Source organism: Rattus rattus, chromosome 4 (genome assembly GCF_011064425.1).
Source record: "Rattus rattus isolate New Zealand chromosome 4, Rrattus_CSIRO_v1, whole genome shotgun sequence".
Lineage (NCBI taxonomy): Eukaryota > Metazoa > Chordata > Mammalia > Rodentia > Muridae > Rattus > Rattus rattus.
The window spans coordinates 110,851,795-110,865,348 of NC_046157.1; the positions used below are offsets into that span (position 1 = coordinate 110,851,795).

General features: G+C 45.5%; 1 protein-coding gene across 1 annotated transcript; it reads right to left on the reverse strand.

Annotated features, from left to right (window-relative positions):
* Window positions 1-6,201: 6,201 nt before the first annotated feature.
* LOC116898132 (thymosin beta-10-like) lies at window positions 6,202-6,389 on the reverse strand. Its single transcript, XM_032899507.1, has one exon. The coding sequence runs from the start codon at window positions 6,368-6,370 to the stop codon at window positions 6,236-6,238; it is 135 nt and encodes a 44-aa protein (XP_032755398.1). The 5' UTR covers window positions 6,371-6,389; the 3' UTR covers window positions 6,202-6,235.
* Window positions 6,390-13,554: the final 7,165 nt, after the last annotated feature.

Genomic DNA, 13,554 nt, shown 5'->3' on the forward strand with positions numbered 1-13,554 from the left:
ATGTTTATGGGCATCTCTTTCTTTAGGTAAGGGAAATTTTCTTCTATAATTTTGTTGAAGATATTTACTGGCTCTTTAAATTGGGAGTCTTCACTCTCTTCTATACTTATTATCCTTAGGTTTGATCTTCTCATTGTGTCCTGGATTTCCTGCATATTTTGGGCTAGGAGCTCTTTGCATTTTACATTATCTTTGATGGTTGTGTTGATGTTTTCTATGCTATCTTCTGCCCCTGAGATTCTCTCTTCTATCTCTTGTATTCTGTTTGTGATGCTTGCATCTATGACTCCTGATCTTTTCCCTAGGTTTTCTCTCTCCAGGGTTGTCTTCCTTTGTGCTTTTTTTTTTTTTATCGTTTCTATTTCTATTTTTAAATACTGGATGGTTTTTTTCAATTGTTTGGTTGTGTTTTCCAATAATGCTTTAAGGGATTTTTGTGTTTCCTCTTTAAGGGCCCTACTTGTTTACTTGTGTTTCTTTAAGGGAGTTATTTATGTCATTCTTAAAGTCCTCCATTATCATCATAAAATATGATTTTATATCTAAATCTTGATTTTCCTATGTGTTGGGATATCCAGTATTTGCCTTGGTGGAAGACCTGAGCTCTGATGATGCCAAGTAGTCTTGGTTTCTGTTGCTTAGGTTCCTGCATGCTTGCCTTTTGCCATCAGGTTGTCTCTGGTATTAGCTTGTCTTGCTATCTCTGACAGTGGCTTGACCCTCCTGTAGGCCTGTGTGTCAGCACTCCCATTGACCTGTCTTCCTTCAGCCGGATCTGGGAACAGAGAGCTCTACTCAGGTGTGTAGGTGCTCCTCGTGACTGGCTTTCAGCTCTTGGCACAGGCAGAAACCCCAAGGGTCCTACTGCTTGACTGCTCCTAGGTCCCTGTGCCCAGGGGGCACAGATGGCACTAGGTGATTTCTTCTTGGGTCGGGATTGTGGGTAGAGAGTGGTCTCCTCTGAGTTCTCAGGAGTGTCCACACTTCTGAGGGTCCAGCTCTCTCCCCCACGGGATTTGGGTGCAGGGAGCTATGTGACCAGTTCAGTTCATTTCCAGGCACAGGCCAGACCTAGCAGATTCCTGACACTGACTACTCCTATATCCTGTACCCAGAGGCACTATGCAGTTTCCTCTTGGTCCAGGGATGTGGGAGAGGTGGGCAGAAGTGGCAGTCTGTCCTGTGGTCTCAGGGTTGTCTCAACTTCTAGGTGTTCAGCTCTCTCCCCCACGGGATTTGGGCGCAGGGAGCTGTTGGCTATTTCTAGTTTTCAATCGCTATTTTCAATGTGCAAGAAAATTAAGGTAATACAATGAGAGCCAGGTCAGTGTCCCTCTCACTTATAAGGAGGTAAAAGACATATGTATTATAAACTATAAGATACTGTTATAAATGCATGAGAATACTGAACAAATGGAAGCAATCCACTCTCATGGATTGGAAGACTTACTGTCTAGAAGCCATATTACCCTATGTGATCTTTATATTCATTAAATTTACAAAAAAAAATCACTGCCCAGACTTAATAGAAGCTAGACATGTAGATCAGTGAAATAAACTGAGATTCCTGAATAAAAACTCTTATGACTATGGTCAAATGGCTTTCAATGAGAGGAACAAGTATATTCAATTTCTCCAACAATTCACGTGGAGACAGCTTAATGTCCATGCTGAAATGAATAAATTTGAACCTTCCATCTTACATCATGGGGTTGGGGATTTAGCTCAGTGGTAGAGCGCTTGCCTAGGAAGCGCAAGGCCCTGGGTTCGGTCCCCAGCTCCGAAAAAAAAAAAAAAAAAAGAACACATCTTACATCATATGCAAAAAAAATTAACTTTTGATTAATGACACACATCAAAGCCAAAATCCACAAAACCCTTAGGAGAAAAACTGGAGATAAATCTTCATTACTTAGTAATGGAGACAGGGAGGATCTGCTCTTTCTCAAGATACAGAAAATAGGTTAACTGGGTCATGGGAGGTGGTTTGCTTGGTAAAGTGCCCAGCAGGCAACCAGGAGAGCTGGGATTTAAATCATTAGAACCCAGACAAAAGCCAGGCATGATAGCAGATGTCTATAATCCCAACCCTGGAGGAGATGAGAAGGAGAAAGATGCATCCCAAGAACTCATTGGATGGCCAACTAGCTTAGCAGAATTGATGAGCTCCAAGAGCCCTACTATGTGGCCTCAGACTTGGCTGTGGCAGCTCACAGGGATCCTCTCACTACTCACCCTTGCTTGGTTTGGTGTAGTCCTGCCTTCACCAGTGCAGATGGCAAAGCCTCCTCAGACTGGAAGCTGGGACAAACCCACTTGGTTGTCTCTGGATGTGGCCACGCCCTGGCCGACTGCCAAGCCTGTGGCTCCTTCCATTAGATGCTGCTTTGATCCAGTCTCTGCAGAGAGAGCGCCTGGGATTCTACCCACCTTCAAGATTCAAACATGGCTCCTAGAAGCTCCGCTTGTCCTTCTGTGAAACAACCCCTGAGAGGAGGCTTGGTGGGTTTTTCATACCATCTGAGGAAGTTTGCTGCCTCGAGAAATAACCGCTCTCTCTCCCAAGTTGTCATGCAAAAAAAAAAAAAAAAAACATTGATTTTTCTTCAAGATCCATGCTCAGTGTGATGGTTAATATTGGTTGTCAATTTGGTAGGATTTAGAATCACCGAGAAGACAGACCTAGGGGCACACCTGTGAGGGATTATTTAGATAAGGCAAGCCTCTGGGTTCACCTGTGAGAGAGTGATTATGATTATAGAGATAGAAAGAGCCAATTTAACAGTAAGCAGTGTAACCCACGAGTGAACGCAGGATTAAGAGGCGAAGGGGTTGGGGATTTAGCGCAGTAGTAGAGCTCTTGCCTAGTAAGCGCAAGGCCCTGGGTTGGTCCCCAGCTCCGGAAAAAAAAAAAAAAAAAAAAAAAAAGAGGCGAAAACTAACAGGGTGGGAGAGTTCACTGCTTTCTCCTGATTGGCTGTGGATACAATGTGACCAGCTACTTTACGTGTACAATGCTGCTATCTTTAGAGTACGTTCTAACTTTCTCTTAGTTCTCTTTAGCTGGGGCATTTTATCACAGCAATGAAGAAAGTAGCAAACACACTCACCATCCTCTTAGTTTCTAGAATTATGGGACTCAAGTCCAGCAGTTCCGTAAAGACAGAGTGCAAACTGTGACCCCTGCGGAATCACATGGCACTCCCAAAGAACTACTGGGGACGTCTCATTTATGTTAAGTACAGAGCCAAGGACATATGCGGGAGAGTACACTAAGGACAGAGAGAAATGGGAGAAAGGACATAAAACATGAACTAATTACCTAAATATAAGCCATTTAGTTTATGCCTAGAAAGAAATACAGTGGAAATCACATGGTGTTTGGTTTAATGGTCATTTCTCAGCCATGACCCCAAAAGCACAGACAACAAAAGAAATATTGGATAAGCTGAGCTTCATCAAAACTAAAACATTGATGTCTCAACATCGTCACCCAGTACAGTGAAAAGCAACCCATTGAAAAGGAGGGAACATTTCAACCCGGGTGTCCGCTGTGTGCTGTCCCTTCATAGCACAGACTTCTGAAACTCTCACAACTCTACAACACAATCACACAGTTCCATACAAAAGCAAGCAAAGAAACAAACAGCTGAAAAGCAAGAAAGAAGATAGACATGTCTCCTAAGAAGGGGTTAAAATATCTGAAGCACACAAAAAGCTCGTCAATGCTATTTATCACCTAGGAACTGAAGCTTCTGAAATAGGGTACTGCCTCACAACCAGGGGAATGGCTACAATTAAGACAAACACACACACACACACACACACACACACACACACACAGACCTACAGGCACATAGGCAAACACACACATGCACACACATATACACACACACAAAGAAAGGGAAGGGAAGGAAAGAAAATGAATAGTGTTGGTGAGATTGTGGAGAAATTGGAACCCCTATGAAGAAATTGCCTGTCTACTTTCCAGCCAAAGACTGGCTTCACCTTATCCCAGAGCTCCACGGTCCAGTGAAAAGAACGATCATTTACACTCTCCTTCACTGTGATCAAACACCTGACTCGAACCAACACAAAGGAGGGTTTATTCTGGCTCACATGTTCAGAGTATAGTGCATCATGGCAGGAAATCACAGCATCAGGAACATGAGGCAGCCGGTCACCTTCCACCCTCAGTCAGGAAGAGGGTAAATTCCAGTGTCCAGCTCACCTCCTCCTTTCCGTTGTCTGAGACCACAGCCCATGCAACTCTGTAGCCCACAATCTGGGAACTCCCTCACAAATGTGCTTAGAGGTTTCTTTCCTATATTCACTCAAACTGTCAATCAAAATGAACTGTCACAGAGAGGAAGCTACACGCAGCAGACACCTTACCAGATGCCTATTTCCCCCATTTAATCCTCTCAACTATTAACCATGGGAGGCTCTGGTTTTAGGGATTAAGAGAATTTAAGTGACTGCTTGAGGACACATGATAAAGGGATATATAAGGAACAGAATATTCCATTCTCCTTCCGTGTCTGAAGGACCTCTTGTCTTTCAAGAACCCATGGATAAAGGTCTCTAACAGGTCTTAGGGATTGGGAGTGCATAGAATTTGGGATGATAGCCCTTCGGCCCAAATCTCCTCTTGGTGAGTGTCTCATGGGAGGCCAGATAGCTTCTGAGAGCCACTTTTGAATCTTGAATCTAGAATCCCAGGCTCTCCCCTCTGCCAAGAACAGGTCTAGGCAGGATCTAAGGGAGGGAGTTACAGGCAGGACAGCTAGGGCTCAGGCTCATTCAGACACACCCACCTCCACCTACCCTGGCTCCCAGCCCAGGGAGGTTTTGCCATCTCCACTGGTGGAGGCGGACTCAATAAACCAAGCAAGGGTGAGTGGTAGGAGGGCGCCTGTGAGCTGCCACAGCCAAGTGTGAGGACACACAGTAGGGTTTCCCTAGATGGTGTAAACATGGGTTCTTTTTCTCCCCTCCAGCCCTCAGGCTGATTCTACCACATAGAGAGCATAACACACACGTATGAACATTCCCATATATCACACATACCATAACTATATTACATTAATCCCACATATCTCATATCGCACACCCACATATCATACACACACTATACAATGCAGTGCACACACCACATACATGTATATACATACTACAGTGCACCATATACACCATAAATACATATACCACACAACCCAATTCTCTCTCTCTCTCTCTCTCTCTCTCTCTCTCACACACACACACACACACACACACACACACCATCACCCCCCCCCACCACCACCACCACCGCCGCCACCACCGCTACCCCCAAATCTCCATTAAGAGCACACACTGTCACACTTGCTTTCATATATGTAACAAACTAGCTCTTACCTGTGTTCTCATGAGTGGCAGCTATCTTGGGCTTGGCTCCATGACTACACATAAAAATCAACAGAAACTTCATGGGTAAAATTAGATCTAAGTGGGACCTATCGGGATGTGATGATACCTGGTAAGTAACTCTCAGTTTGCACACACTGTGGTGGTTAAACATCCACTTGATTGGATCTTGAATCAAGGTGAGTGACTGAGCACATGGGTGAGAGATTTTCTTGTCCTTGGAAGACTTGCCCTAACTGATGGTGGCATCTTCCAGTGGCAGGCAGATTTAAAGATGTGGAAGAAGGAAGCTCTTGTTTTTTGCCTGTTGCCGTCCCTCTTGCTGGCAAGTTGATCTAGCCTGTTGATGCTACTCCTGCTGATGCAGGATCGCTCTGCTAAGAGCAGAGCCTAGCTATTCCAGTTTACTTTTTTGCTGTTGTCATTAAAACACTGATCAAAACCAACATAAGGAGGAAAGGGTTTATCTTAGTTAGGGTTTTACTGCTGTGAACAGACACCATGACCAAGACAACTCTTTTCTTTTTTTCTTTTTTCTTTCCTTTTTTTTTTTTTTTTTGCCACAAGGTATGTTTTATTTTCATCAATCATACAAATATTTTTCTATAATATTCCAGGGCAAACTGGTGAAAATTTGCAGTCCCATTAGTGGGGGGATCCCCTTCAGAGACCCACGGGCTAGCAGCCTCTGCACTGAGGGTCAAGGGCGTGGAGCGCTCCAGTCACTGTGCAGCTTGTAGCTCCCTTTCATCTTGCAGGTGGCTCTTCCTCCACATCACAAGAGGGTCTTGGAGATGGAGGGGTGGGGTAGGGAAATCTTTCTAGACTTTTAGGAGAGTTCACTCCTCTTTTCCTGTTCAATGGTCTCGTTGGTTGGCAGGGTGTTCTTCTCCTGCATCTTGATTTTCTTCAGCTTGGCCTTATCGAAGCTGGCGATTTCCCCCATGTCCGGCTTGTCTGCCATTTTCTTACAACTCTGTGGATTCTCGTTCCCAGCTCCCTGCAGCAAGAGACCAACCAAAGCAACTGCTATAGAGGACCACATTTAACTGGGGCTGGTTCAGAGGTTCAGTCCACTATCATCAAGATGGGAGCATGGCAGCATCCAGGCAGGTATGGTGCTGGAGGAGCTGAGAGTTCTACATCTTGTTCCAAAGGCAAACAGGAGAGAACTGTCTTCCAGGCAGCTAGGAGGAAGGTCTCAAAGCCTAACCTAACAGTGACACAACAACAAGGTCACACCTCTCAATAGTGCAACTCCTGGGTCAAACTATCACATTCCTCTCCCTACCCCCATAGGGTTGTTCAAACACATGAGTCTATGGGGTTCATACCTAGCTATAGCATCATGCAAAATAAATTTAGTCGAACTTCAAAACTCCTCATAGTCTATAACAGTCTCAACAATTGTTAAAAGTTCAAAGCTCAAAGGCTCTATGTCTGACGTCCAGTTCCTTTCTGCTTTGTTGACTAAAGCGAGAGTCCTTGCTTTGGCCACATGGCTGACGCTGCTCAGTTCTGCTGCTTGCTGGGGCTGGAACATGACCTTCTTGTTCTATTACATCCTTTACTTGCCTGAGCTTGGCTATCTTGGAACTTTCTCTGTAGACCTTGAACTCAGAGATCTACAAGTCTCTGTTTCCTGAGTTCTGGGATTAAAGGCTACCACACCCGGATTTAAGCTTTTCGTCACCTAGAACTTGTTCCATCTCAGGGTGTCCTTGAACTCAGAGATCTGCTTGCCTTTGTCTCCTGGGACTAAAGGTGTGTACCATCATGCCTAGGCCAAAGCTTTTCATGGCCATTATTCCTCAAGATCCAGATCAGAAACCTGTGTCTTCCAGCCTCAAGATCTGGATCACAACTGTGCCCTCCACTTCTAGATTATAGCTCATTCCGGATTAAAGGTCTAAATGAACACAATAACCAGGTAATAATGCCTAACATGCTATAACTATTCCTCCTTCAAATGCAAACTCAGATACAATCAGCTTAACTGGGTGGAATCTTACCCCAAGGTCACCACTCTCTCAACTCATTTAATATCCTTGAACATGGAACTCAAGCTTCATTCTACTTCTTGGTGCCCATTTAGTTTTTGAACCATACATCTTGTAATTTTCCTTGCTACGCTTGATCAAACTGTTCACGAGGCTAAACCAGAGAGCAAAGTCTCTGCTGGGCCTTTTGAGGCTTCCTTTGTAAATTCAGTGAATATAAATCTCTTTACCTTAGCCTCAGGCAGACTCTTCAGATAAGGGTAAAAAACAGCCACGTCATTCTTCAAAATACCACAAAGGTGGTCTCTAGGCCACATACTGAAATTCTTCTTCACTGAAACCTCTTGGGTCCAGTCGGCAGAGTTCAAAAAACCCACAGCACCAATGTCTCCCATATTCCTAATAGGACGGCCCATTAAGCCCCATTTAAAGCATTCCACTGCTTTCCAAAGTCCCCAAAGCCACACTCCTCCAAACAAAAGCATCCTCAGGCCTATCACAGCAATACCTCAGACCACGGTATCAACGTCTGTCTTAGTTAGGGTTTCGCAGGGTTGCTGTGAACAGACACCATGACCAAGGCAACTATTATAAGGACAACATTTAACTGGGGTTGGCTTACAGGTTCTATGTTTAGTCCATCATCATCAAGGCAGGACCACGGCAGTGTCCAGGCAGACATGGTGCAGGAGGAGCTGAGAGTTCTACATCTTCATCTGAAGGCCACTAGGAGAAGACTAGCTTCTGGGCAGTTAGGAAAAGGTTCTTAAAGCCCACATCCACAGTGACACACTTCCTTCAACAAGGCCACACCCACTCTAACAAGGCCACACCCACTCTAACAAGGCCACACCCACTCTAACAAGGCCACAACCACTCTATTAGGAGTAATAATGCCGCTCCCTGGGCCAACCATATTCAAATCACCAGTGTTCATTTGGCTTGTGGATTATGGTCTTTCCTTTATGGAGACAAAGGCAGGGACTAAAGCAGGGATCCTGGAGGAGAGCTGCTTACTGGCTTGCTCTCTGTCATTCAACAGCCTCAATCATTCAACAGGCAAGAAAATGCCTCACTGCTCTCCCTATAGGCCAAGCAGGTGGAGGCAATTTCTCAGTTGAAGGCCCCTCTTCGCATATGGCTTCCAGTTTTGACTGAAGACCAGTGGCTTCCCAAGATTCTTCTATGCCTTTAGTGCCGTACTGGGACTAGAGGTATTCTGCCTTATGGTTTGAGCAACTTCTGGGTTCTTGGCCTCTCCTGTGTGAGACAGACATTGTTGAACTACCCAGACCACATCCTGTAAGCCAATCTAATCAGTCCCTTTCTGTATTGTTTTCAGTTTTGTGCCTCTAAAGAACTCCAATACAAACACCCCGTGTCTGAGGGGACTGGTGGGCTAGGCTGGGGCCTAGAAAGGGAAGGGGAGGAGACTGAGAGCCAGGAAAGGGTGAACTGCTACAGACTGGTTAGCATGTGAAATGTTCCCACAAGCTCATGTGGTTCTCCAGCTGGGGATGTTGTTTGAAAGGGTTGTGGAGCCATGCAGGGCAGGTATGACACCTCACTGGAGGAACAGGGTCATTGGGATCAGGCCTTCTGGTTCTATGGTCCCCGTCCATTTCCTGTTCACTCTGCTTCCTGACTGTGGAAGCAATATGAGCAGTCGGCTTCCTGCTCCAGGCCTTCCTCCCCTGTCATAGACTGAACCTGTGAACGTCTGAGCCAGGGTCAGCCTGTTCTCCCTTAAACAGCTTTAGTCAGGGCACTTCATCTCAGCAAAAGGAAAATTGACCAATAGAGGAGCGGAGTCCCTGGGGAGGAGTGTGGGCCTCCCTGTTGCACCGATACCCAAACTTCATATGGTGCATCTCTGTCTCTGTACTCAGGGTCAGGAGCATCCTTTGTCAGAGACGTAGATACATTTGTGTCTTTGTACAATGGAGTTATTTCATTACAAAAAGACATTACAAACAACATCATTTCATTAGCTGCAAATTGCCAAGGAGTTGCCATTTCTCTTGATAGGTGGCCAAGGCAAACACAGGTCCTTCCCTCCGATCTTAATTGCTAATATTAACTCTTAGATCACACATTACGCATCACATAACCATTATATTTCCATGTAGCCATTTTAGAATGGCTACCAAAACATTAAAGAGGCCTCAGTAGGGTCTGCGTTTTAAAAAGCCCCATTAGAGGCAGAAGGCACACACACACAGAGCTAAGCTAAAGAGTCAAGTTGAGCCTTAGGGTTTAGTCCAACAGCAAAGGCAGCACGGAAGACCCAGTCCAGACAGATGGACGGTGGATAGGCAGACAGCCATTCAAACAGGCTATGCCTCAGGAATCAAGTTGGGACCATCAGGAATTCTCTGCCTATCGGTCCCTTGATGCACACTCAGAAAGTCAGATGACAGATTGGAAGGGGACAGCACCTTTGCAGTGTGGGACATCACTCCTGCAGTGTGGGAGGTCACCACTTCAGAGTGGAACATCAGCCCTGCAGTGTGTGATGTCACCTTTGCAGTGTGGGACATCACCACTTCAGTGTGGGACATCACCCCTGCAGTGTGCAATGTCACCTTTGCAGTGTGGGATATTAGCACTTCAGTGTAGGACATCACCTCTGCAGTGTGGGACATCAGCACTGCAGTATTGGTCATCATCACTGCAGTATGGGACGTCACCTTTGCTGTGTTAGGAGTCCAGGTGAGGGTGCTGCCCACTTTCTCAGCCTGCTATGTCCAGTAAGTTCTCAGGCCTGGTTTCACTGAGAGGCCTTGAATATGCCCATGTGCTTACCTAGCTAGCATCCTATCTGTCATAAACATCATAACCAAAAACATCTTAGTGGGAAAAATGTTTATTTCATCTCACAGCTTAGAGCCTATCATCGAGGGAATTCCAAGAAGGAACTCAAGTCAGGAGCCTGGAAGCGAAAGCTGAAGCAGAGACCATGAGGGACCATGAGGTATGGGCTTGTCCCCTATGTCTGCTATTTTATAGCACCCAGAATGACCTGCATAGAAGTAGCACTGCCCACAGTGGGCTGAACACTCACACATCAATCATTAATCCAGAAAACATCCCACAGACATGCCCATGGACCAGTCTGGTGGAGATGATTTCTCAACTTAGATGCTCTTTTCCCAGGGGACTCTGGTTTCTGTCAAGTTGACAAAAACCTCAGTAGCACAAGTTCTAATCTATTGTGATAAGTTTATAGAGAACCTCTCTTTTGACTTTTAGGAATGAGTCATTGATCCACTTGTGCTTGGTGGTGGACAGGTGGCATTACTTACATGTCCATGAAGATGTAGACACTCTGTCTTCAAGTTTATACCCAAAATGCAGCCAAATATTGTCGTAAAATGGAGCTGCCCAGAGCTGGCTCAGCCTGAAAACTGCTGTCTTATGTAATATGGAGTGATCTCATGTTAGTCAAGTTCTCTACCAATGGGCTACACCATTGTCTTAGTCACTGTTTTATTGCTATGGAGAGACACAATGACCAAGGCAACTATTATAAGAGAAAGCATATAACTGGGGGCTGGCCTAGTTTGAGGTTTATTCTATTATCATAATGTTAGGGAGGGAGGGAGGGAGGGAGGGAGAGAGAGAGAGAGAGAGAGAGAGAGAGAGAGAGAGAGAGAGAGAGAGAGAAATATAAACCTAGCATGGGCTTTTGAAACCTCAAAGCCCATCCCCAGTGACACACTTTATCTGACAAGTCCACACCTCCTAATCCTTCTAATCCTTTCGAATAGTTCTACTCCCTGGTGACTAAGCATTCAAATATAAGAGCCCACAAGGGCCATCTCACTCAAACAACCACAGTCATCATGATTAAACTAAACTTGGAGGGGTTATGAATTGTATGTCAAGATAACCCAATAAGACTACATGTATGTAAATACCCAGTGCTTGGCAATTCGTATAGGTATTTTCATGATCTGATCTAATCCACTACTCTGCCATTCTAGGACATACACACTCTGGCCCCACCTCATGTGGCTGGAAAGGAGAGACTTTCCAAAGTGACATTAAGATTGGCATATGAGGGCTGGAGAGATGGCTCAGCAATTAAGGGCACTGGCTGTTCTTCCGGATGGACCAGGGTTCCATCCCCAGCATCTATGTGGTAGTTTACAACTGTCTGTAACTCCACCTCATATAGACATACATATAGGCAGAACACAAGTTTGTGTGAAATAAAAATATGTCATAAAAAAATCTTTGTTGAAAGAAATCGGTTGGCAGAGAAAACCCTGGAACCCTTCCCCACCTGAGCTCCATCTAAAGGGCAATGCATGTGCTAGAAGAACCTGTTGTACTGTGGAAGAAGCAGTCACGGTGTAAATGTTCTCTATAAAGAGTCGTAAGCCTGGTGGCTCAGGGATTTCCCCCTCAGCTTGTGATCCCACTCTCACTGTCTTCTTGTGTCCTAGGGAAATGGGAACTGGAAGAGGAAGTACCATGCACTGCCGCTAAGAGCCTGAGTAGAGACCCTGGTGGTCTTTCCACCTCTGCTCTGTCTCTCTCTGGAGACACCCCTACACATACACACACCCAGAGACTTGTCTCCCAGGTGATTCTAAATCCTGTCAAGTTGATGTCAAGACTGGGAATCTCGGGGTCCAGGTCATCAAGCTGAAAGGAAGCTGTTTACATGATCTTACAAGAGATGGCCAATGAAGAGAGAACAGGCAAAACGTCCAAAGAGTGACGTATGCTAGGAAGTTTCCTAGGAAGCTTCCTGCTAGCCTCAGCCCTTATGTGCACACCAAAAGAAAACCTGCAGGAACCTGGTGATAGCTACTCAGTAATTTTCCTATTTTCCTGTGTTCCTGTTGTTGCATGAGCCTCTGGTGTCCCACATTCTAGATCTCCAGCCATTTTTATACGTTATTTTAAGATGGTATCATGGCAGGCTTCCCAGGCAGGTCTTGAACATTTGATCATCTTATCCCAACCTCGAGAGTAGCTGGAATGGCAGACCCCACCAGGCTGACCCGAAATTATTTTCTGTGCTATGAGTCGCAATCCCAGGATGTGTAAGCAGGAGTCTCTAAAGGCTGCACTGTCTACACCATGGCATCTCTAGATACCAGGGACACTGTGGCCTTATCAACCCTGAGCTTCACGAGTCCCAGACCATGAAGTGATACACATTTCTTGTACTATTGTGGGCTAGAACAGGTTAGCATGAGAGTCTTAGAGCTGACAAGCACAGAGCTATACAACCTTGGCACTTCCTGACACCTACCATGGGGCCATGCCCACCACTGCTCTCCAGCATGGCTGACTTCCATCACCTAGTGAGTCAGGGTAGAGGTGCTTAGAATGAGTCTTGTAGCCAAGGCTGCTCTAACCACATAGTTGAACCAAGTGGGCAAGATCCTGCTATTGCAGGTTGCTGTCTTGAAAAGGCCAGTTATCCATTGGTCACAATGAAACCTCATTAAAGCCAGACAGGGTAGCCAAGTGTCTTTTCCCCCTCTGTGACTGACAATGCTGTATGCATCCATAGAAGAGAGCACACGGCTCAAAAAAGGGTGATGTCTCCCAGAGGAGGAAGAACCACTATACTGAGAAGGGGCTCTTGTTGTCCCTAGCCCAGAGAGAGACAGAGAGAGAAAGAGAGACATAGAGAGAGAGACAGAGAGACAGAGATAAAGATAGAAATAGAATCAGACATATTTTTTTTTTATTAACTTGAGTATTTCTTATATACATTTAGAGTGTTATTCCCTTTCCGGTTTCCGGCACCATCCCTTCCTCCCCCTTCCTTATGGGTGTTCCTCCCCACCTCCCCCATTGCCGCCCTCCCCGACAGTCTAGTTCACTTGGGGTTCAGTCTTAGCAGGACCCAGGGCTTCCCCTTCCACTGGTGCTCTTACTAGGATTTTCATTTCAAAGACATATTTTAAAAAGAATCTGCCAGTGTGAAACTGACTAGTTAACGCAATTGATGATGTCACTGGTCCGCTCACAGATACAATCTCAACAGGAAAACCCGCATTGTTCACTGAGTTTGGGGATGGTTGGAGCAAGGAATTCAGTATCTAGGATTATAACTAGGGATATGTTGGGACGAGAAGAGGAGGTGGAAGGGATGGGATAGGGCATGAAGAGAAAGGGAGGC